General features: G+C 49.7%; 1 protein-coding gene across 1 annotated transcript; it reads left to right on the forward strand.

The window, feature by feature from the left end:
- The first annotated feature begins 5,305 nt into the window (after positions 1-5,305).
- Positions 5,306-23,112, forward strand: CYP24A1 (cytochrome P450 family 24 subfamily A member 1). Its single transcript, XM_070419736.1, has 12 exons — positions 5,306-5,995; positions 6,195-6,385; positions 7,817-7,910; positions 9,743-9,839; positions 12,226-12,317; positions 13,159-13,270; positions 14,643-14,788; positions 17,814-17,980; positions 19,041-19,119; positions 19,593-19,790; positions 19,882-20,002; positions 21,684-23,112. Exons 1-11 carry the CDS (start codon positions 5,738-5,740, stop codon positions 19,990-19,992), a joined length of 1,545 nt encoding a protein of 514 aa, XP_070275837.1. The 5' UTR covers positions 5,306-5,737; the 3' UTR covers positions 19,993-20,002; positions 21,684-23,112.
- The last annotated feature ends 2,007 nt before the right edge of the window (positions 23,113-25,119 follow it).

The following is a 25,119-nucleotide window of genomic DNA, read 5'->3' on the forward strand; positions in this document are numbered from 1 at the left end:
GACACCAGAGCAGCTCTGCGCTAGGGGGGACACACGCGGGCAGACAGCGTCATGTCCCAGGTCAGGGACGCAGGCAGGCAACGTCACGTCCCAGGTCAGGGACGCAGGCAGATAGCGCCATGTCCCAGGTCAGGGACAAAGGCAGACAGCGCCATGTCCCAGGTCAGGGACGCAGGCAGACAGCATCACATCCCAGGTCAGGGACACAGGCAGACAGCATCACATCCCAGGTCAGGGACACAGGCAGACAGCATCACATCCCAGGTCTGGAACACAGGCAGACAGTGCCATGTCCCTGGTCAGGGACACAGCAGACAGCATCACATCCCAGGTCTGGAACACAGGCAGACAGTGCCATGTCCCTGGTCAGGGACACAGCAGACAGCATCACATCCCAGGTCAGGGACGCAGGCAGACAGCATCACGTCCCAGGTCAGGGACACAGCAGACAGTGCCATGTCCCTGGTCAGGGACACAGGCAGACAGTGCCATGTCCCTGGTCAGGGACACAGGCAGACAGCGCCATGTCCCAGGTCAGGGACACAGTAGACAGCATCACGTCCCAGGTCAGGGACACAGGCAGACAGCATCACATCCCAGGTCTGGAACACAGGCAGACAGTGCCATGTCCCTGGTCAGGGACACAGCAGACAGCATCACATCCCAGGTCTGGAACACAGGCAGACAGTGCCATGTCCCTGGTCAGGGACACAGCAGACAGCATCACATCCCAGGTCAGGGACGCAGGCAGACAGCATCACGTCCCAGGTCAGGGACACAGCAGACAGTGCCATGTCCCTGGTCAGGGACACAGGCAGACAGCGCCATGTCCCAGGTCAGGGACACAGCAGACAGCATCACGTCCCAGGTCAGGGACACAGGCAGACAGTGCCATGTCCCTGGTCAGGGACACAAGCAGACAGCATCACATCCCTGGTCAGGGACACAGCAGACAGCATCACGTCCCAGGTCAGGGACACAGGCAGACAGCATCACGTCCCAGGTCAGGGACACAGCAGACAGTGCCATGTCCCTGGTCAGGGACACAGGCAGACAGTGCCATGTCCCTGGTCAGGGACACAGGCAGACAGCGCCATGTCCCAGGTCAGGGACACAGGCAGACAGCATAACATCCCAGGTCAGGGACACAGGCAGACAGCGCCATGTCCCTGGTCAGGGACACAGGCAGACAGCGCTATGTCCCAGGTCAGGGACACAGGCAGACAGCATCACATCCCAGGTCAGGGACACAGGCAGACAGCGCCATGTCCCTGGTCAGGGACACAGGCAGACAGCGCTATGTCCCAGGTCAGGGACACAGCAGACAGCATAACATCCCAGGTCAGGGACACAGCAGACAGCATCATGTCCCAGGTTAGGGACACAGGCAGACAGCGCCATGTCCCAGGTCAGAGACACAGGCAGACAGCATCACATCCCTGGTCAGGGACACAGGCAGACAGCATCACATCCCAGGTCAGGGACACAGGCAGACAGCATCACATCCCTGGTCAGGGACACAGGCAGACAGCGCCATGTCCCAGGTCAGGGACACAGCAGACAGCACCATGTCCCAGGTCAGGGACACAGGCAGACAGCATCACATCCCAGGTCAGGGACACAGGCAGACAGCGCCATGTCCCAGGTCAGGGACACAGGCAGACAGCGCCATGTCCCAGGTCAGGGACACAGGCAGACAGCATCACATCCCTGGTCAGGGACACAGGCAGACAGCACCATGTCCCAGGTCAGGGACACAGGCAGACAGCATCACATCCCAGGTCAGGGACACAGCAGACAGCACCATGTCCCAGGTCAGGGACACAGGCAGACAGCATCACATCCCAGGTCAGGGACACAGGCAGACAGCGCCATGTCCCAGGTCAGGGACACAGGCAGACAGCACCATGTCCCAGGTCAGGGACACAAGCAGACAGCATCACATCCCTGGTCAGGGACACAGGCAGACAGCATCACATCCCAGGTCAGGAACACAGCAGACAGCATCACATCCCAGGTCAGGGACACAGCAGACAGCATCACATCCCAGGTCAGGGACACAGCAGACAGCATCACATCCCAGGTCAGGGACACAGGCAGGCAGCGTCACGTCCCTGGCCAGGGATGCGGGCAGACAGCATCACCTCAGCACTGGGCAGGACCTTAGCGCTGGGCAGGCCTGGGCGAGCCTCTGCTGGGGGCGGAAGTCCCCACCTCCTGTGAGTGTGCAACCCATTGACTGGTCATGACTCGGACACTGTAACGGACAAATGAGCATATTACCTCTTTATTATATAGGATACGGTTTCCTGAGTCAAAATGCAATAATAAGTTGAACACACGAAATAGTAATTGACACATCTAAGTTGTTTCTCTTGTATGGAGTTTGTAAAAACCCGGGCCTGCGATGCAGTGACACTATGGGGTAACATTGACAGAGCACATTGCTGTGTGTATGTTATTCCCACGGTAACCCCAGGGAGCAGGCTACTGTTATGACTCCTATTTCCATGAAGCTTGAGCTTTACTGAGGTCGGTTCCAACACTGCCCCTTCCACAGATGTGGAGAGTAAGTCTCCAAGTTTCCACAACCAGAAAGCAGGTCTAGGACTCACACCCAAGATTCTCCAAAGCTTCAGAGCGCAAAACCTTATTACTGTTGGAGCTTTTTGAAAGAGTTTTGTGTTTTCAGCACAGAGAAACCTGACGTTGCCCTTCTACGGACTCCTCCACCCGCCCTGCCCTCATCACACATGCAAACGCACAGACATCTTGTCACCGTGGTCACTTGGTGTGAGGGCCGGAGTATAATTATCCCTTCAGGTCTTGGTAAGATTTCCCAGAACCAAGCAGGGCCTGGGCCCGTCTCAGTAACGATGGCAGGCACTTCTGAGACACTCGGGATCTCTCATCAGTAATTCCCGGCAGGATCCCTGGCGGTGACTCACAGAGACTAAGCAGTGAGCCAGGGTAGCCGCCAAGTGAGGGAGAGTGAGGGCTGGGCCTGGGCTCCGAGTCGTCATTTTGAATTTAGCTGCACCTCCTCAAGGGTGGGTGTGTGTTGATGTCAATGAAGCTTCAAAGAACCAGTGTTGCTGCCCTCTGCGATCCAGTGTAAAGTCAGTGGGGACTTTCTCCGCTGGACATGAGAAACCAATTTCCCTGAAACGGGGATTTCTGTGCCACTGAGACTAACGATTGCCTGCCTTTCCAAGCATCTGCTTGGCGTTTATAAAGCAGCACATCTCAGCTCATGTGAAAAACCAGCAAGTCTGAAAATATGTTCCTTTCTCCCTGAGCATCCCTGGAAGAGAAGAAGAAAGAAAAGAACACAGAGGGGTGATGACTCAGCAGCTGGCATGCCAGAGGAGGGATGCTTTACTGAGCATGTACTATGTGCGAACCCGCTGCCAGAAGCAAGGCACGCAGTGGCGAGCTAAATAGATCTTCTGTTTTGGGCCCTTTTTTACTACCGTTAGCACATAAACAACATTTCCATCTCAGCCCCACACATACTGACCCCGCCGACCTCGGAGAGATAGTCCCATTTAAGAAATATTTCCAATATTCTGAGATATTCCTGGCTTAAGAAAAGGTGATGTGCGATAGCTCGGTGTATATGGAGGTGTATATTAAGGGCCTAGGCTAGAATTTAAAATCTGGGTCTGAATCCCACACGAGCCAAAAGTAAGGTCTGCGACATTAGGCAAAGTACTTAACTCTCTAAGCTTCATTTTATTTATTCATTGATTTTTTTTTGTTGTTGGGCTGAACTAAATGGGAAAATTTAGGTAAAATGTCTGGCTTAGTGGCTGGTTTATCACAAGCCCTAGAAAGCTTTCATTGGTATACTATGTAACATGTGTTATGCAACATAGAGTGGATGTTGCATATACAGGGGGTGGGCAAAAGTAAGTTTACAGTTGTTTATATGGAAAATGATATAATAATTAATAAATAATACAAGAATAAACTTTGTTTCACATACTCAGAGCCATAAACCTACTTTTGCCCACCCCTGTAGTATATCTTTAGCATATGCTATATAATATGTACTATATAGTGTGTGTATATATATATATATATATACATATATATTGGTATCTACTTAAGTAGATATAGCACATATCTAAAGTGTATTATACATAATATAAGCTATTATGTTTATTCACATTAACAGTCATTAACCTCCTAGGACAAATCTGAAAGGACAGTGTTCAAGCTCAAGTTGTACTGTGAAGGTTTTCCAATAACAAACTGGAAGCTGACCATAAACTTGCGGGGGAAGGACTGGCCAGCACCCAGTCAGGACCCAGGCAAGAGGCTGAAAAACCAGCATCCTGGCCCCTCCCTGGGGCGGCAGTTCTTGGGGAGCCACTTTCAGATAATCTACAAAAATCTCCACTTCTCTTCCCGAATTTGTAAGGAAAGTTCTACTCCTACCAGCCAGGGTGACTACAAAGTGTGTGTGTGTGTGTGTGTGTGTGTGTGTGTATGGGGGGGCGGGGCGGAGAGAGGGGGAGCTTTGCAGGGATGGGCGGGATGCCAAGGCGGGGGCTGTGGTGTGAGGTTGCAGGTGCCTATCCTTGGCCCAAAAAGGGTGGGGGAGGGACGTGAAAGAGGTAGGTCAGCCTCAGTTGCCACGCTCTCGGGCGCATTTCCCAGGCGCCTAAGAGGTAGCAACTATGTGGAGGGCTGGCCATGGACAATGTAGGCGCTTTATTTGCATTGACTCATGAAATCTTCATGGCAACCAAAGTGAAACAGCAGGTGGAACTTCTGCAAACTCGGCTGGCCCTCCGTGCCCAAGACCCAAAGGTGAAATCCCCTCTGTAGATGCTGAGCCTCCCGACCTCCCTGCGCAAAGATGCCGTCCAGGGTGGCATGAACCCGCGTCCGGGAGGCGCACCGGCACTTGGCCCCGACAGGCGCGGCAGCCTTCCCGGGCCCGCACTCGGAGACCTCGCCGCCCGCCCGCCAGCCCAGCAGCGGGATTGTGCAAGCGCGGGGCTGCCACTACCAGTCCGCCCGCCGGGAGGGCGGGGAGGCGCCCGGCGCACACCCGGTGACCTCCCGGCGCCGCGCCTCCGGGGTTATCTCCGGGGTGGAGTCCGCGCGCCCCGCCCGGAGAGCAGCGCTCCGGTCACCCGAGGCGCGGGCGCCCTCGCTCACCTCGCTGACTCCATCCTATTTCCAGCCTCGCCTGGCCCGCCCTCCCCCGGGGCCCGCGTCCCTCCGGGCCAGGCAAGCCAGGGCCCACTCCGCCCCACTCGGCGTGCTCATTGGCCACCCGGGGCCTGCCTGTCTCCATAAATACTTGGTCCCCGGGCATGGATCGCGGAGAGGGCCAGGGAAAACCGCAGCGCCCGAGGCATCTCCGCTACCCTCCCTGACATCTCCACTTCGCGGCTCCAGACCCGGAAGTCAGACTTGCAGACCCACAGGCAGACCCACATCCCTTCCCTCCGTCTTCCAAGAGGCACCGACCCGGCTGCCCCCCTCCAGCCTCTGCGGCCGCGCTGGGCAGTCACCTGCGCCCTGAGGCTGCAGCACAGCGCAGCGCAGAGCATCCTCGCCCAGGTCCTTTCTGTCCCTCTTCCGCCCCCTCCATCACATCTGCAGGTCCTCCTTGTCTCTTTCCCAGAATCGCCACGCTCCCGAACCCAGCGGGCGCCACTTTACCAGCCTCGCCCTCCTCGGTCCCCGCGTGTCCCCCGCGCCCTGTCTCCCTGCGGCCATGAGCTCCCCCATCAGCAAGAGTCGCTCCCTGGTCGCCTTCCTACAGCAGCTGCGCAGCCTCGGGCAGCCCCCCAGACCCGTCACATCCACGGCGTGCGCGCCCCCTCGGCCGCGGGAGGTGCCCCTCTGCCCGCTGATGGAGCGTGGCGAGGCGCAGAACGCGGCCGCCCTTCCGGGCCCCACCAACTGGCCGCTGCTGGGCAGCCTGCTGGAGATTCTCTGGAAAGGGGGGCTCAAGAAACAGCACGACACTCTGGTAAATGCCTCGTCGCGCCCCAATTCCCTCTCCCTTCCCCGGCGGGCCCTCCAAACCCTCCCCGGGGCGCACGGCCCGAGCGCACGGTGCGCCCCGGTGTCTGGGCTTCCCCAGGAGGAGGAAGGCGGGAGCAGGGAGTCGCGCGCTCGGGACTGTCAGGGATGCGCGCTGACTTGGCGGTGTGCCCGGCCCGCTGCAGGCGGAGTTCCACAAGAAGTACGGCAAGATTTTCCGCATGAAGTTGGGCTCCTTTGACTCGGTGCACCTGGGCTCGCCTTGCCTGCTGGAAGCGCTGTACCGCACGGAGAGCGCGTACCCGCAGCGGCTGGAGATCAAACCCTGGAAGGCCTATCGCGACTACCGCCAGGAGGGCTACGGGCTGCTCATCCTGTGAGTCTGCGGGCGGGGAGGGGGGCAGGGTGGGGCCATGGGGCTGGCAACTGTGCCTAATGCGCTTGGAAACTGGGAAGAGCTTGTTCCCGGGAGTTGGACCCATCTTAGGCAGAGGACACGAAAGCCGCTACCCAGTAGTCGCGTCCTCCTGGTAGACCTGAGTGGGTTGAGGGATAGCTGTACCGCGCACCGGCTTAACACCTGTTCTCTCTGGCAACCGAGCAGGGCCAAAGCTTTCCGTCAGACAAATGCCAAAAAAGCGTTATACAAATTGTGGCGGGATGGGGTCTGAAGTCAGCGTACCAAGCAAATGTGTTATACAACACTGTCCCTTGAAGTTCTCTGTAACCCCCACTGGGAAGCTCACATGCCAGAAATTAACTTCCTCCGCTTTTGACCGTGACCTTTTCCCCGGAGGGGAGTGGAGGTGATGACCTAGGTGTAGGTGAAAGGTGGGGTGAGCAGGGGTGTCAAGGTTGCGTTCTCGATAGATAAATGCTATAATGTGACGTGATTCCTTTGCTTTTTCATTGTCACCATCTAACAACTTAGCACTTCTTTGCCCCCAAATTTAATGTCTAATAGTTATATTTTGGGGAGACAATCACTGGAATTAAAAAGCATAGTGAGCCCTAACCGGTTTGGCTCAGTAGATAGAGCGTCGGCCTGCGGACTGAAGGGTCCCAGGTTTGATTCCAGTCAAGGGCAAGTACCTTGGTTGCAGGCACATACCCAGTAGGGAGTGTGCAGGAGGCAGCTGAATCGATGTTTCTAACTCTCTATCCCTCTCCCTTCCTTTCTGTAAAAAAAAAAAAAAAAAAAAAAAAAAAAATCAATAAAATATACTAAAAAAAAAAAGCATAGTGACGCTCGGTGCACCACAGGCTGTGTCACCAGCTGTGGGCAAGTGCGAAAGGGTGCCTGATGGAACAGGCTTTTTCCAAAGCCTGCGGCTCTCTGGCTGTCTGGTATTATGTGCAGGCAATGGCAAGATTCTAAGTCTGAGGTGTTATGTAAGTGTGACTTGCAACACAAGTCAATGGGTTGAAAGAAGACAAGATCTTTCCTCAAACGGACCTGGGTTTCAGGGTGGGGGGGCGTCCTTCAGGTGCCCACTCTCAGTGCTGGGAATTGAGGTGCCTGGCCTCCCAGCTCAAACCCAGTAAGGACACCTCCACAGCCCTGACCCCAAATTATCTGGACGTCATTTTTCTGGCGCTTTCCTTGGCCGGGAGGAAAGGTGCTTTCTCATTCTATCATAAGCCAGCCCCAGTATTCCAGTGCGAACAGAACCCGGGCACTTCCTGGCTGATGCTCAGTGTTGATCTGATGACACAGTCATGCAGTAGCAGAGTTGGGGTGGGAGGAGGGATCTTTGCCTCTTCCTTCTGGTCTTTGCAACTTGCTCTAAACAGATTTCTCTCCCAGGGAAGGAGAAGACTGGCAGAGGGTCCGGAGTGCCTTTCAGAAGAAACTAATGAGACCAGTGGAGATTATGAAGCTGGACAGCAAAATCAATGAGGTTTGCAGGCTGGGGCCAGCTTTCCAGGGTCTCTTGGGGCGGGAGGGGTGTTTGTGGAGCTTTAAGTCACAGCTACAAAGTGCAGAGGGCAAAGCAGGCACTTTGGATGACTCGGGGGCTTCACGTTCTCCTCATTCCTCTTCCTGTCTTCCTCCCCCATAGCCTTTATTCCCCCTTTCTCTCCCCTTTCTTTAGAATGTCGCATTAAGGGAGTAGTTACAAGCACAGACTTTTGTATCCCACAGTCTTGGATTTGAGCATCAGCCGTCCATCCCATGTAACCTGACCATTTAGCTTCCCTGAGCCTCAGCTTCCCAATCCATAAAATGAGAGTGGCAATTCTCACTCCATAGGTTTGCTGTGATGACTGAAGGAGAGAATGCTTATGAAGTTCCTTGGTAGTGACATTTGGGCTGGGTTTTGCAGGATGAGTAGGAGTCTACAAGCCAGAGAAGGTGGAGAAAGGCATCCTGGGAGAAAGAATAGCTTGATGCAAATATGGAGCCAGGGCAGGGCATGGCATGGAGTGTTGAGAGAATAGTGCATTCAGCATGGGCCTTTTCTGAAATGATGCTGGACAGAAGGCAGGTCTGTGCCATGCTAAGGTGTTACGACATATCATTTAGCCAACAGGGGCTGAAGAGGAAGGGATTTAAGCGTAATAATCTTTTATTCTTCCTGTTCACTCTGGGTGTTCATTTTGAACTGAGCGTGGACCCACATAGATTGTGTGGGTGAAAGATGGCAGGTTCAGAAGCTTCCAGGGGCCACATAATTAACATAAACGCATAGGGCAGACCCTGTAGGGGTTTCAGCCAACAGAATAGCATGTGCCCTTCCTGGAGGTGACAGCTGTCCCAGTTCCAGCAAATGACTGCCCCATGGGGAATGCTAACAGGGTGTCGCCAGATCCTGTAATTACTTATTCTTATTATTGTTATTGACAAGTAGTAGAAAATCGATATCTTCATGCAAAATCTCTAAATTTTATGGTAACTAATTTGAATACATTTGAATGCACCATGTGAGCAAACTAAACATCCCTGTCTCCACGGTGGGCTGGGTAGGCGCCCGGGCTTTGTTCCAGGCCCAGCACAGGCGCTTCTCAGCTCTGTGTCCAGGGGCCGGTGACTTTGCCTCTCTCTACGCATCAGTTTTCTCACCTGGGAAATGGGAGAAATGACAGGATGTTCTCCCTCACAAGATTGTAAGGATCAGCTAAGAAAACATCCCTTTGTACAGCGCGTGGTTCTATGGAAGCCTCGGGAAATGAGCGGCTTTAGTCATCCAAAGCCCTGATTTTGGAAACTGGCATCTAATGGCCTTACATAACTTGTCCAAGGTCACAGAGCCATTTAGTGAGGGAACTGCGTCCAGAATTGCAGATCTCCTGGCTCCAAGTTCAACACGCCTAACACAGTACCATCAGTAAAGAGAGGTTTGCTTGCCCAGATATGGAAACGGCAAACCTCAGCGTAGTCATAGCATCACAGCCTTTGAGATGTGCCAACAGTGACACTTGACTGATTTCCCCTTTGTGGCTTATTCCCCGTTCAGATTAGAAGAAATGTTTTCCTTTCTTTAAATTTAGCTCAAAGGCTGAAACCTTAGCTCCAGGGTGGCCGCAGGAAACGCTGAGGAAATAACCCAAGACAAGGTTGCTAGGGTGTCAGGTGAGCTCCCCAGGAAAATAGAGAATTAGTGCTGCTGCAGAGGGGCAGCCGTCTGGCCAGGGAACACAAGGTAGCAAGACCTGAGGTTAGCTCGCTGCTCTACATTTTTTGTTTTCCCTCAAAGACTAAAATGTGTTTTTGTGGTTTCTTTCTCTTAAGGTCTTGGCTGATTTTATGGGTAGACTAGATGAGCTCTGTGACGAGAGAGGCCACATTGGAGACTTGTACAGCGAGCTGAACAAATGGTCATTTGAAAGTAAGTGGTCTCCACGGTCTCGATCCTTTGACTTTGCAAGTGATTCTGAGGATAAAACGTGACTCTGCGAACAAGCTGACGACTCTTTGGAATCGTGTGCTATTCTGAGTGGGAAAGGCCACAGCAGCCGTCTTAATGCTTTCCGCACTGCAGCTCTGCTTTGCACGCTGGGCTGTTTGTGTGGTCACTCGACAAACACTTACTGAACACCTGCTGTGTGCCAGGCACCGTGCTAGGGACGCAGCATTGAGTAAAACAGGCAGCATCCTTGCTCACATGGAGCTTGGGTTCTAGTAGGGGTGACAATTGACAAGTAAACACATTTCAATATAGACTCTGCCAAGGGGAGAGGGGCCCAGGAAAGAACATAGGTGCCTCGATGGGGCAACTCCGCTTTGGTAAGGAGACACCTGAGCTGAGACCTAAAGAAGGGGAGGTGCAACCTCAGAGGTATCTGTGGGAAGACTGTCCCAGAGAGCGGAGACAGGCAGTGCAAATGCCCGGGGGCAGAAGCATGAACATGCCTTTGAGGAACTCCGAGATGCTGGTGTGAGCGGATTGCAGGGGGAGGAGCAGCTGAGAAAGACCAAGCCAGGGCCTGTAGGTCCCAGCAAGGACTTTTAGTTTGAGTCCCATTGGGGTGCCATGGAGACTTTTAAACAGAAGGGGATGTGATCACTCTCTTCAAGGATGGCTTTGAGAATGAGAAGCAGAGCCCTGCCTGGATGAGCTCACTGCCCAGTAGGGTGCAGGCAAGGCAATTTCAATAGACTAAGCAGGTTCAGGGCTGTGGGCGAATCCCAGAGGAATGCAGCTGAGCTCCGTCTGGGGGTGCTCTGTGGAGTAGGTGCCATCTCGGCTAGTGCGGGAGGAGGAGTTCACCAGGTGAGAGTGAGGGAAGGAGGAATGTTCCAGGTGGAGAAACAGAGATTATGTTGAAGGAACAGGAAAGCATTTAGAACAGCCGTGGGCAAACTATGGCCCGAGGGCCGGATCCGGCCCATTTGAAATTAATAAAACTAAAAAAAAAAAAAAAGACCATACCCTTTTATGTAATGATGTTTACTTTGAATTTATATTAGTTCACACAAACACTCCATCCATGCTTTTGTTCCGGCCCTCCGGTCCAGTTTAAGAACCCATTGGGGCCCTCGAGTCAAAAAGTTTGCCCACCCCTGATTTAGAACGACCGGGGCATATCCTGCAAGGGAGGGAGGGAGGGGCAGGGAGAGAAAAAGGATGGCTGGGAGGAAGGCAGCAGCTAGCCATGCAAACCCACATAAACCAGGGACAGAGTTTGACTTGGAACCTGGGAGTGACAGTAAGTGCTTTTAGCAGGAGGGTGGCATGGTTTGATTTGCTGCCAGGGTCACTCTGGCTACTGATGGGAGGGAGTGGACACGGCACCCCGAGGTGGTAGCTTTTATCCTAATCTGTCGCCTCACTTTAAAGTTACGGACCAGTTGTCTGAGCCCATGAGAAAGCTCCATGCAAACAGGAAACCCACAGAAGGTGTTAAGGTAAAGAGGGGTGAAGAGAGGGAATGATTATAGAGGAGAAAATAAGCATATGTTTTGGAACTTGCCCACTGTAAATACTCAAATGAAGGAGTATCAAATGCATCTGTTTGCAAGTCAAAGAGAATCTGACTGCGGCGGTTTAAAAATTACCCTGTAGCCTTGCGGGAAGTCCAGAGGAAGGCAGTCCGGGCCACACTCGGCGATGATGCCGCGGGGAGCCAAGCTCGGGCATCTGCTCGCTCATCCAGCCTTACTTGTTGGCTTGATGCAAAAAGGGTCCTGCCCCTCCGGCCTCCCCTCTGCCTTTCAGGCAAAGGGAGAAGAAAAGAGGGTACAGCTCCCACTTTATCTAGAAAACCAAGGAGTATTTCCTTCTGGTCTCACTGGTCAGACCTGGGTGGTGTGGCTGCTTCGGTGGCTCCAGGAAGTGAATCAGGGAACAGGCTTGTCAGAGTCTTAGATCCATGCTGACTCACTGCCTGAGCACTGGTACTCTGACACCCTAAATAAAATCGGGGTGTCTTAGGGAAGAAATGAGGGAGAACGAGTACCGGGTAGGCCATTCACGATGTCTGCTGCATGTGATGTCAATGATAAACTCTGACAAAAGCAAGATGTACAGGAGAGATTCATTCATGTATGGAAATGGCTACGTTTGCACAGTGGTATTTCTGACCAGGAGGATCTGCGGGGCCTGGGTCATTGGACCAGCAGATAATTTCTAGAAGGGTGATCAGATGCTCAGACCCTTTGCTACTCCTGTGTCCTTAGAAATGACCTCATATCTCTGAGAGATGGAATCGAGCCCTTAGTCAGGTAGTCGCGGAGTCCAGATTGGGTAACAGTGGTCATTATTTTATTAACAGGCATCTGCCTTGTGCTCTACGAGAAGAGATTTGGGCTCCTCCAGAAGAACGCCGGGGATGAAGCCTTGAACTTCATCATGGCCATCAAAACAGTGAGCATCCACAGGGGAGAGCGCCGTGTTCCCAGCAGATCATTCAGGCATCACAGTTTCCCCAAGAGGGGCATGCACACAGGTCTTATTACAATAGTGCATTTCAGTGTGTGCGATGTATTTTTGGGCATGGATGTGCCCCTGTGCACATATAATAAAGAAGTACATTAGACTATTGTTTAGGCAAAGTTAAATTAGGTGGGTCAATTAAAGGTCAGTTGGTTAATTTACTGTTTTCAAAAGCCTGAAAATGTTCAGATTTTAAATTTTTGAATCATTTGGGTTGTGTGTGGATATAATAGATACTGTGAAACTGGCATGGGAATGACTGAAGTTCAGAAATTCAAGTGAGTGTAAGTTATAGTTACTTTTTTCTTTATTTTTAAAATACATTTTATTGATTTTAGAGAGGAAGAGAGAGGGAGAGAGAAACATCAGTGATGAGAGAGAATCATGGGTCGACTTGCCTCCTGAGCTCCCCACACTGGGGATGGAGCCTGCAACCCGGGCATGGACCCTGACTGAGAATTGAACCATGACCTCTTGGTTCATAGGTCAATGCTCAACTACTGAGCCACGCCAGCAGGGCTCCTTCTTTCTCAACATGTGGGTTATAAGAGCAAGTTGTTATTAAACTCCATTGAAAAATCAATCGTCCCAAAGATGATTTTGAATATGTTACTGGGGGTTCGGCTTCCAGGAGCAGAGCACAGGGGCCTGGGGGTGTCCTTTGAATTCTGGCCTTTGGGGAGCACAGGGTGCCGTGTGCAGCTGCCCCTAGACCTGAGTGAAAGTTGTCTGGGAGAGAAACAGGGATGAAAAGCACGTGTGTTCCTCCTAGATGATGAGCACATTTGGGAGGATGATGGTCACCCCAGTGGAGCTGCACAAGAGCCTCAACACCAAGGTGTGGCAGGCCCACACGCTGGCCTGGGACACGATTTTCAAGTCAGGTAACTGCCACCCCCAGCGCTGTCTCCCGCTGCCGCCCAGAGGCCTGCAGTGATCTTGTGGCCTGCCCCCCTAGATCCTCCGATGGAGTTGCTCCTCCTGATTCTTCTGGGCTTTGCAAACACAAGTGTGGGGATCACCCTGGTGTAGACAAATTCCAAGGAAAAGGCAGGAGGCAGCGTTGTGTTGTCTTGAGGAAATAGAAGAGGTTAAAAGTGAGAGCCTTGGAGTCGGAGATACCTGGGTTCAAGCTCCCGGTCTGTCACTGGGGTGGCGGGTTGGCCCAGGGTGCTGTCTCCTTTTCATCATCCGCTGTCTTACCTTTAAAACGGGCTCACAACAGCAATAATAGCAGCAACAACAATAATAATAGCGCTCCCCTCAATGTAATTGTTTCTAGGTCTAATATAGAGAATGTAAAAGCCTGGCATATGACAGTATCTCAATGGATCAGAGTCATTTCTGCTACATCATGGAGGGGATACTTGATGCTAGGGGTTATCCTAAGATAATATATTATATATATTTAAACATACTTATTTAATTCCCACCAATAAACTTATGTTAGATCCTTCCATCAGCCCCAAGTACTAACAGAACTGAGGCACCAAGAAGTTAAGTAACGTTCTCAACGTTACACACCTGGAGATGGCAAAGCCAGGGTTGGAAGCCAATCAGAAAGGCTCCCGCAGCTCAGCCTCCAGCCCCTGTACCACTAGTGTCATCATTGTCATTGCCACCATCACCACTATTATTTCCTTGGTGGTGGCTCACGTCAGGGACTGAAGTGAGGGAGGGCAGCCTAGAATGTAATTTACAAACATTAGAAAATGTTAGTATTATTGTCAACATTCATGGGCACTGCACGTGTGTGTGTGTGTGTGTGTGTGTGTGTGTGTGTGTGTGAGTGATAACATTAGGGGAGGGTGTTCTTCCCAAGATTTGGGAGCCGCACCTATATTAGCATGTCTGCCTGTATCAGTGACCAGATCAGCTAGACACCTGGACCTGATTCTGAGAGTGGACCCAGATCCCACCTGTGTCATAATGGTCTCCTCCCTGCTCTAAGCTCTTGCTAGTCAAGATGTGACCACAGATCAGCAGCAGCTGCCTGACCCAGAGCTTGTTAGAGATGCAGGCGTCCAGGCCCACCTGGACCCTCAGTTCCGAATCTGCATTGTAGGAAGATGCCCAGGTCACGTGAGCATCCATCCATCCTGGATGACTCAACGAGCCAGTAGGAGCTCATCTAACAATCAATGTCCCCCAAAGCCCTTTCGGGTGTTGTAAGGATTTCATCTTAGGTTCCCTCCCTCCCATTCTTTTCCTCTCCCTAATGTTCAGCTGACTTCCTCTCCCTCTTCTCTTCAACAGTCAAATCTTGCATTGACCGCCGGTTAGAGAAGCACGCGGAGCAGCCCAGCGCGGACTTCCTCTGTGACATTTACCACCGCAATCAGCTCTCAAAGAAAGAGCTGTACGCCGCTGTCACCGAGCTCCAGCTGGCTGCCGTGGAGACGGTAAGGGTGGCGGCTTTCTTTGCTAAACAGTCTGGGACACCTTTCATCACGATGAGTTTTAAATAGCCATTCAATTCACTCATTTCACGAGGATTAACTGAGCTCTAGCTGAGCAAAAATAAAAAGTCCCGCACCAGGTGCTGTGGGAGACCCAATGCACAGGCTTTCTGCTCACACATTAGGAGGAAAACTGTCCTAATGACCCTGTCCTAGCGACGGAACTCCAGAGCAGGGTCTAAGTGCTGCGGTAAGCACGCCAGCTGTCTCGGGAATGCAGAAGCAGTAATTCCACACCACAGCCATTGAAATCTTAGATTTTCAAAAATTGGACCTGCCTTGGCTGGTTGTGCATGCTACCTAACCGTGGCTGTTATTTATTATAAAAATATGGAATCTCTGCCAGTCCAATAATTTCTTTATGTTTGACATTGGAAACATGGTGAGTTTGAGAAACATTGATTTTAGTTTAACCGAAACAGCTCCTTTTTAATATCAAGATTCCGTCCCTGCTGTAGGCGGTGGAGCTCCTGGTAGGTACTCGTACAGTCAGGCTCCAAACACAGATGCTGACAAGTGTTCAGGTGGGTTTACCTGGCTTTGACTCATTGCTGAGCTCTCCTTGGAGTCATGCAGATTAATAATCCTCAAAGGCCTAACATTTCCTGCACAAACAGTCCTTAAGAAGAATCCATACAAGTTCACTTCTTTTTCATGCTTTTCCCCTTTCCACAGTGTCTCTTACCTGAAGAAAAAATATAGCATTTTCTACATCAGGAGATAGAAAGGTTCTGATTTCACCTCTTGACCCAGAAGGCTATCAAAAGTGGGAATCCGTTTCAGCTCACTTTCCTCTGGGATCATGTCTCCTTAGAGCGAGTAAAACTAAAGCTGCACCCATTTCTTTGTTAAACTGGAACGTGAGCTCCATGAGGGTGGTGACTTGGTTTGGTCCCCTGCTGTATTCATAGGATGTAGTCTACCACTTGGCATACAGTAGGTGCTCAATAAATGTTCAATAAATGAAAGAGTTCAGGGACTATTGAGTTCCTACTATGTGCCAGGCACTATTCCAGATTCTTGACATGCCACCATGAACCAGTTTTCTTCATGGGACTTAAACAGCAGTGCGGAATAGACAATAGGTATGTAAACAAACAAATACATAGGATTATTTCAGATAGTGGTATAGGCATGGGGGGAGCCATCAAGGTGATATAAGAGAGATGGGGGAGGGCTCCCTCTCTGGAGCTGACACTGGCATATTGAGGTGCCAACCATGGGAAGATCTGGTCGAAGAGCACTCCAAGTAGAGGAAACAGCACATGCAAAGGCCCTGGGGCAGAAAGAGAGATAGAGCTGGAGAACTAGCAAATGTGCTCAGAGTTGAGATTGGAGAAGTCGACAGGCCATGTTAACCAGGAGCCTTCGTACGACATTTGGATTTTATTATACCTGAGAGAGAAAGCTCTTTGAGTGCTTTAAGCAAGGAGTGTCTTGATCAAAGTTATGTTTTGTGAAGTGGGCTCTAGCTGGTGGGTGGAGAGTGGACCTAGCAGAGACAGAGTGCAGGCAGGAAGCCGGCCATGAGATGGACGCCGTGACGAAGGTCAGGCCAGGACAGTTGGTGCCCGGGATGTTCCGCAGGCCACTTCCCCTCCACTTAGCCCCCGCAGCTGCCTCGACAGGCAGGGCTGTCTCCGGGCTTTGGTGAAAGCTACAGTTATCTGCCTTTTGGAAACTCTATTTGGTACTTGTGGTGAGGGCCTCACTGATAGGGCTCAATCTGTTTCTTTTTTAGTCCTGGCTATTCTGAAAGTCTCCTTTGGCAAATCGGGGAAATCTGAAATCTATCTAATTTGGCGGCTCCGCCCTCTTCCTGTCTGTAACTTATTCTCTGGTACTAATGCCATCTGTCCACATTTGGAGGCGAGGCTGCCAGTCCCCTGACATGAAGAAGCCTGCCTTGGGGACATCCTCTTCCAAAAATAATAAACACCATGGCTCCGAACCGTCTTGCGCTTTGCTCTTTCATGTGCCTGGCACATGTGCCGAGGGAGAGCGTCTTCGTGTCTACAGAGCGAGGACACGATGACCACTTGTAAGGGACTACTTGGCTTAAATTGGCTAAAAAAAAGGCCTACGAGACAAATACTTAGGACTAGCAGCGGTGAATATTACGAAGCTAAAAGCTGCACTTGGCTGTTTCCGCCAAAAGGGAATCAAGGGTGCCACTTGGAAGACAAGAGCCTTTGTCAGACTGTGGCCGGCACCTTGAATGACGCGGCTCGGTGCTACAGTTTCTCATCTGGGTGTTGGCACCGTCCCACAAGGGCTCTTTGCATGTGGCTGGAACCCCGAGAGTAGATAATACCTTTATATTTTTGTGGTAAATGTTTAGGGTGTGGCAAAAAAAACACACACCACTTTTCTTTTAAATTCCAGAAATATGGTTTCTTTTGTGTTTGCGCTGTAAAAAAATTTTTTTAAATCTCTTATAGCAAAACTCTGGGATCTCTATTCCTCTCTCCCCACTCAATTTTCATATCAATTTTATATTAATAATTTTCTAAGTAAGTTCTTTTTCTTTTGAGATAATTATAGATTCACATGCAGCGTCCTTCCCCCGTTGGTAGCACCTGGCATGACAATAATCGTGTCACACCCTGACATTGGCCTTGAGCCAGTCCACCCGCCTGGCTTCCCTTCCACTGGTTTTACATGCGATCCTTTGTGCTCCAGCCTTTTGTGTACCACACTCTATTCCCAGTGTCCCGATGTGCCAAATTACTGACAGGATTCTATTTTCGTTCCCTCAATACAGACACTAGCCTTCGTTGATCCATTTGATAAGAGCCATTTGACTTCCCATGCGTGGTATTCACTTAAGGCACAGCACACGAGGGCATGCGAGAAAGTATCACTGACCTGTTTGTAGTTTACTTTTGCATCGCCTTGCGTCCGGCTCAGACTGGCTGCGAGGCGGTTTCTTTGCAGAAACTCAAGCTTGTGTCTGTTGGTTTTTCAGACAGCAAACAGCTTGCTGTGGCTCCTCTACAATTTATCCCGCAACCCTCGCGTGCAAGAAAAGCTCCTGGAGGAAATTCAGAGCGTCCTGCCTGAGAATCAGGTGCCGCGGGCAGAGGATGTGAGGAATATGCCATATCTGAAGGCCTGTCTGAAAGAATCCATGAGGTAAGCGCACACGCCTGAGCCAGGGTGCATACGGGAGAGCGCTGTTCTCTTAAATACGCAATAAGGGGTCCCCTTCCCAAGTACAGCTCCCACGGTTGATCCTTAAACTTTTATCAAACTGGAAAAAAAGAACCTCAGGAGCATATTCCATTTTTTTCACTCATTTCCTGAGTCATTTGGGAGAATTCTGTGACATCTTGGAAAGTCAGTGACGGGCCCTTTAAGTCGGTAAGAACCATCCTCTCATGGGTGCTGTGAGCACGCATTAGGGTCTGGGCAGGCCTGGAGGGTCTGACATGAAAGCCAACGAGGGAACCATATTATTATATGATAGACGTAGAGACATCTTTATTATTGAGCCTCTGGTATAAAATGTCCTCGAAGCCCTGATCAGCGTTCTCAGTGGTTAGAGCATTGGCCCACACACCAAGGAGTTGAGGGTTCAATTCCTGATCAAGGGCACCAACCTGGGTTGCAGGTTCAATCCCTGACCCTGTTCGGAGCCAGTGTGGGAGGCAACCAATTAATGTGTCTCTCTCACATCCATGTTTCTCTCTCTCTCTCACACCCCCCGCCCCCCCGCCTTCCCTTCCACTCTCTCTAAAAATCTATGGAAACATATGCTCAGGTGAGGAGTAATAAATAAATAAATAAATAAATAATTAAAAATGTCCTTTGAAAATTCTTTTTACACCCTTTCTGGGAGACAAAACTCACTCCACTTTAGGATTGAAAGGAAATATCTTTAACTTTCTGAAGAGTGAGTAGGAGAAGCCTAGAACAAACACCAAGATTCAGGGGGAAGGCATTTGAAGTTTAGGCTGAAGCAGGGGAAACCACTCTGCTCAGACTTGTTCCAGGGGGAGGGGGTGCCAACCCAATAAAATAAGGAAAGAAAACAGGAGACAGAACCTCTTTACGAAGAACTGTGACCAGGTTCCCCTTTGGGTTTAGAACTTAATGCAGCAACTCTTCACGTAAGCAGAATGCGTTCCCATCAACACTGGAGCCAGCGCTTGGCCTGTGGCCGCCTGTGCATCTTTGATTTTTGCTTTTCCAGGCTCACCCCCAGTGTGCCGTTCACAACCAGGACTCTTGACAAGGCCACAGTTCTGGGTGACTACGCTTTACCCAAAGGAGTGAGTAGACTTTGTTTATTTTGTCCCTTACAGAACTTTGAAATATGCATCCGGTTCCCCAAAAAACATCAACAGAGAAAACATTCATTTTGCAAATAAGTAGATTGTAGTGCATGGTTGATATATGTTGCATCATATAGGATTAGGAATATTGGCTATGGGACAGAGCTGGACTCAAGTATGGACCCGAGTGAGTCATATAACCTCCGGGAGCCTCACCGTTCTCATCTGTAAAATGGGGATAATAATAAAATCTGTCACATGGGGCTGTTGTGAGGATGTGATGCAGAATATTAAAGTTATTTACCGATTTAGTACCTGGCACATTTCAAGTCTCCCGTGCATGTTGGCAATCGTCATTATTATAAACTTATGGGTGACTTTTATATCTCTAAGGTGGCCGTTTTTGTTAAGTTTTGCTTTTCCACCACCTTCTGCTTATTTTAAATGCTTGCGTTTTGGTGTGTTTGCAGACAGTGTTGATGCTAAATACCCAGGTATTGGGGTCCAACGAGGAAAATTTTGAAGACGCCAGACAGTTTAGGCCCGAACGATGGCTTCAAGAGAAAGAGAAGATCAACCCCTTCGCACACCTCCCGTTTGGCGTTGGGAAGAGGATGTGCATCGGACGCCGGCTGGCTGAGCTCCAGCTCCACCTGGCCGTCTGCTGGGTAAGCCCTCACTGCCTCCCGCACGTGTTCTGTGCTGCTCCACAAGGCGGGGCAGAGGGCTCACTCTCCTTTTCGTGCACCTGTGTTCCAGATCGTCCGCAAATATGACATCGTGGCCACGGACCACGAGCCTGTGGAAATGCTGCACTTAGGCATCCTGGTGCCCAGCCGGGAGCTCCCCATCGCCTTCTGCCAGAGATAAGCGGCCCCAGGTGAGCGTCTGGGTTGCTGTGCATGACAGGGGTGAGCCGAGCCCAGAAGTCAGCCAGACCCGGGCTTGAACCCTGCTCCCCACCAATTCCCTGGATGACCTTGGGTAGTTACTTAGCCGTTCTGCCTCCCTTTTTAATTTTTCACTTGTAACACGGGAACCAAAGTAGTATTCATCCAGAAGGTTGATATGGATGATAAATACGTAGCCCAGAGCCTGGCATCAACTAAGTGTTCAAGTCATGCGCGCTGCTGTCCAGTTTTTGCATTTAATATCACGGGCAGACACGCTTTTTCTGTAAAGGGCCACCGTGCAAATATATCAGGTTTTTCAGGCCATAAGGTCTCACTCACATCCATTTAACCCTGCCTTGTAGCTTGAAAGCAGCCTCAGGCAATTCGTCAAATAACAGAAATGTATTGTGTTACAGTTCTTTAGGTCAGAGGTCTGACACAGCTCTAACCAGGCTAAAAATCTGGGTGTTGGCAGGGCTGCAGTTCTTTCTGGAGGCTCTCGGGGAATATCTGTCTGCTTGCTAATTGGGGTTGTTGGCAGAATTTGGTTTCTTGTGGTTGTAGGACTGAGGTTCCCCATTTCCTTGCTGTCAGCTGAGAGCTGTTCCCAGCTTCTACAGTCACCTGCATTTCTGGGTTTATGACCTCTTCCCCCCTCTCCACAGCTACCCGAAGTGAGCTGAGTCCCTCTGCAGACTCGAAACTCAACCCCTCCTTCTGTCCTATCTCTCTGGCAGGCTGTCATTCAGTATAATCTCCCCATCTCAGCGTCCATAACCTTAATCACATCTGCAGAGGCATGCAAAGCAATGTATTCATGTAAAGTCATATGTTGCCATGTAAAGAAATATACTCACAGGTTCCGAGAACTAGGGCACAGGCTTTTTTGAGGGCCATTATTCTGCCTCACAAGACTACATTCCAATAAAACTTTATGAAAACAAATGGTGGGCACTATTTGGCCGCAGGGCCTTTCTTTACAGACCCCGGACATATGTGTGTATATAGGTACCAGCCTGTATTAAACACCATGTAATACTTCTCCTGCACTCACTGTTCATTATTGAAGTGGGAAAAAGTTAGCCTGAGAAATCTCTAATATCATCTTCTGTGGAAATATAACATTTCCAACACACAAGCTGATAGAATTCCGTGTTAATGTTCAAACTCAGTTTCAACCGTTCTGCGTTTTCAACAGAATCTCCTAAAATTTTGCCTAGAACTAGTGGCTATTTGCTAACTGAGTAAGGGGCATTGGCTGATAGGCGGCTATTTAAGGAAACACGCAGTTACAGGTGGAATTTCTGAATGAGGCCTCACTGAATCCCTCCCCAGGTGTCTGGTCCCAAGATGCAATATATTCAAAGCTGAGCATCTCAACAGCACTGAATCAAGGAGAATAATGAAGGAATTCTAGCTGAATTTTGAAACTCCCAGGTTTCAGCAAGGACAGTATGCATGTTTCTGTTAACGAACCACACCTTTGGCAAGAGCCCAAGACAATTTCTGGTTTAAGCATTTTTTTGCAGATAATTCCTCATTTAATTACACTTCTTTGATATACCATTAGAATATACTTTATTTTCCTTATTTATTTATTTATTTATTTATTTATTTATTTATTTATTTTTACCAAGACCTGGAGCAACAATTTTTATTCTCCTGCAGGAATGGTGCTGTGGCTCCCGCAAGACTCAGCAGCGGACTTCACAGGCACATGGGACCCTTAGACGCTTGTGTTGATTTCTTTCTTCTGTTCAGCTGCTCCAGAAGCTGCACTGTCCGTGACAGCAGTGAAGATAGCTGACTCGGGAGCGGAGTGCGTGCTACAATACGGGCACTCCACAGGGTACAGTGCTGGCCTACACTTGACCAATGTCAGCTCCATCCTGACTTAAATTGCCCAGGATCTTGCTTCCTCCTGCATTTTCCATGTCAGTTAGTCGGGTACAAGTCAAATGTGTCTTTCCCTGCCCCACCCAGCTCTCCGCTTGAATCTTTCCTGCTCCCAAATAAGTTTACAGAATCACAATGAAACACCTGCCATAGCTCCATTGTCTGGGGCTCGGGGTAATAGCGACGGTCCATTTATTGTAACTCTGCTTAATGTGCTACTTGGAAAAACATTTGCTTACTAACATCAGCAAAGCCAAATGTTGGCTGAAGTTATTAGGTCCCGGGGCCACTGCACTTCGAAGTAGGAACATCACTGGGAAATGAGAGGACACCTCTATTTTAAGAAGTGCTTTAATGAAGTCAGAATCTCCTCTCTAAGAAGACCTTAAAGGCTTATTGTGGCATCATTAGGTTAAAGGATCCTGAAGTTCTTTATTTAGTGCATGTATCTTTTCTATGGCATTAAGGAGCTGGAGCAACAGTTTCAAATCGTATGTGTATGGGTGTATTTTAATAGCAATTTGCTTATGTCATTTTTTAAAATGTGTGGTATTTCATTTATGATCTGTGGTTTGGGGCAATATTATTGTTCAGCCACAGTTTAAAAACATTTAGTGACGTCCCATGCCTTAATTTCCCCATCTATAGAATAGGACAGTAGCAAAGTGTACATACATTATAGATGAACTATATGGGACAGTGCAAAAGTAGGTTTACAGTTGCTTAAATAATTAATAAATAATAATACAAGAATAAACTCGTTTGCATACTTAAAACTGTAAACCTACTTTTGTCCACCCTGTGTAACCCATCTTCTGTGACTTGAACTCCTTGGGACAGTATGATTTCATAAATGGAAAATGCATAGAGATTTATGCAATACCTATAAAAATTTTCTTAAAACTTGTTTACATATGGTTTATTTACACATGTTTTTACTACCACTTTTCCCAAAGATGTACTATATATTTCTGTATATTTTATAAAGATTTTCCTTTTTAGGTTATATTTTTAGAATATTTCAGAAGTATACATTTATATCTTTATACTAGTATTTGAATAAATATATACATATTGCTGAAGTAAGTATAAGCATTCTTCCTGCTGTGAAATTATTTTTAGAATTTTAAATCCATATGTTGTCAGATTTCATCTGTGTATCTTTTTAGAATTCTCTGAAAGTAAGAATAAAGGTTTTAAAATTTGACAGATGTTTCCTCTTCATTGCACTTGTTACAAAGAAATTTTAATTTTCAAATGTTGTCTTACTAGAAAAATTCTCATGTGGTCATTTCACGAGCTGTGTATCACAAAACCTACCTTTACGAAAATCCGGATCAATAACAAAATGATCATTTGAATGGCAAAATAATTTTCCCTTTTATGCCGCTTAAATACTTTTCCAGTCCATTGCTTCTTTCCCCACCACCTGGACCTCAGCAGAAACTCCCAGCTGACCTCCATCTTGCCTCCCTCCAGTCTGTTCCTCGTCCCCCTGCCATGTTGGTCTTTTCAAGGCCCAAACCTCATCGTGTCTCATTTCTGCTTCTGTGGCTTCCCACTGCCTTACGAAAGCCAGTTCCTCCAGCTGGACTTGGGTGTCCCGTGAAGGAGGCCCCCTCACCCATGGGCACCAGACCCCTCACCCTGGATGCCCCAGACTCCAGTCACACTGGCGCCTGCCAGCTCCTTCTATCTCTTAAAGGCTACCTGCCCTCGAGTGTTGGCACCTGCTGTCCTTCCTCCTGGCATCTTCCTCTGCCTCTTTCCTTCTCCCTCTCTGCACCCTCAGAGTCCCCCTCAAGCTTCCTGCAGGAAGCTTCCTTGGTGACCAAGATCTCCACAAGCTGATCTGGGGCCAGGGTTCATTAGAGAAGTGATTGCCGGGACACCTGTGAGGGACAGGAAAGGAGCCAAAGGAGGGTGCCATTTAGCGCAGGGCGGGGGGCGGGGAGTGGGGGAGCAGCCTTAGCCTGATCCTGGGAGCTCAGAGTGTAGCTTACAGTGACAGCCCTGTCCTGTTTGCTCTCCTGGTGGCCAGGCATCCGGGCTGCTCCATGGGGATGTGAACTCCCAGGTACTCTAACTCTCACCTGTCCATGCAAAACAGCCACAGCAGGTCTGTGAGGAGGGCTCACCAGGTGCCAGCCAACAGGAGCGAAGCATTGGAAGCTAGGGGGATGCAACAGCAGTGTCAGCTACCCCTCGCTTCCCTGAGCACGTGGCCTAGAGTGGACGCTGACCAATGGCATTGCATTCATGATCATCATAACTGGTACTTACTAGTATTGACTGCTCTGCACCCGATGTCCTTGTGAGCACCTGATACATACGAATGCACGAGTCCTCACACCCACCATACAGCTGGGATTAGAATTCCCCTGAGGAAACGGAGAGGGTGGTGGCTCCAGGGTCTGTGCCCCGCCTCCCACAGCATCTCCCTCTCCTTCCTAACTCCCCATAATGGTGTGTTGATGTGATGTGTGTGATTATGTGACTGATACCACCTACACATACATCTCACATACACACACACACACACACACACACACACACACACGAATGTAGGTGTGATGAGGACAGGGCCTTGTTTGCCACTGTCCCCATGATACCTGGCTTGGAGCTCACAATGGGCTCTAAGCAAATATCTTTCTCCACCTCGTTGCCCTTCTTGGTAACGTTTGCAGCAGCCCTTTGCACAGCCGTTCCTCCCACTGCCTACCATTCCTCAAGGGCTTCCCAGTGCCTGACCCAGCACCAGCGAGAGCAGGACAGGCTTCCTCAGAAGGCCGAGGAGAACATGCAGATGCCTTTCGGGGACTGAAGGCTGTAGATGAAATATGGCGCATATAGAACACTAATATACAGAATTATAAAATTATGACATTTAATATAGATATTAAATGTAAATAAATGTAAAATATAATGCATAATAAAACATATGTGATATATGTAACTTTTTCTCCTGAGTTCTTCCATGAGTCAGACGCACCTTCAAATACCTTAGCTCACTTGCCCCACACAACAATTGTGATGGTTCATTTTAGGCATAGACTTGGCTAAACTCTGGTGCCCGTTTTGACCCTTCCCTACACCTTGACCTAACATTCCTCCCACGGCCTTGCCAGGGACCTGGGAACCTTCCCATTCTTAACAGGCTCAGAGAAGTCACATATCTCGCTCAGGGAAACACAGTAAGCAGAAACCC

Source organism: Myotis yumanensis, unplaced genomic scaffold (assembly GCF_028538775.1).
Source record: "Myotis yumanensis isolate MYYU_CA2020_CCGP unplaced genomic scaffold, mMyoYum1.0.hap1 SCAF_7, whole genome shotgun sequence".
In the NCBI taxonomy this organism is placed as follows: domain Eukaryota; kingdom Metazoa; phylum Chordata; class Mammalia; order Chiroptera; family Vespertilionidae; genus Myotis; species Myotis yumanensis.

What these genes read in the sequence shown, in the direction of transcription:
- CYP24A1 (XM_070419736.1), top strand. Translation starts at nt 5,738, where the DNA reads ATGAGCTCCCCCATCAGCAAGAGTCGCTCCCTGGTCGCCTTCCTACAG. An exon ending in TGGACAGCAAAATCAATGAG is followed by an intron (nt 7,911 to 9,742) that starts GTTTGCAGGCTG and finishes CTTTCTCTTAAG; the next exon opens with GTCTTGGCTGATTTTATGGG. An exon ending in GAACAAATGGTCATTTGAAA is followed by an intron (nt 9,840 to 12,225) that starts GTAAGTGGTCTC and finishes TTTTATTAACAG; the next exon opens with GCATCTGCCTTGTGCTCTAC.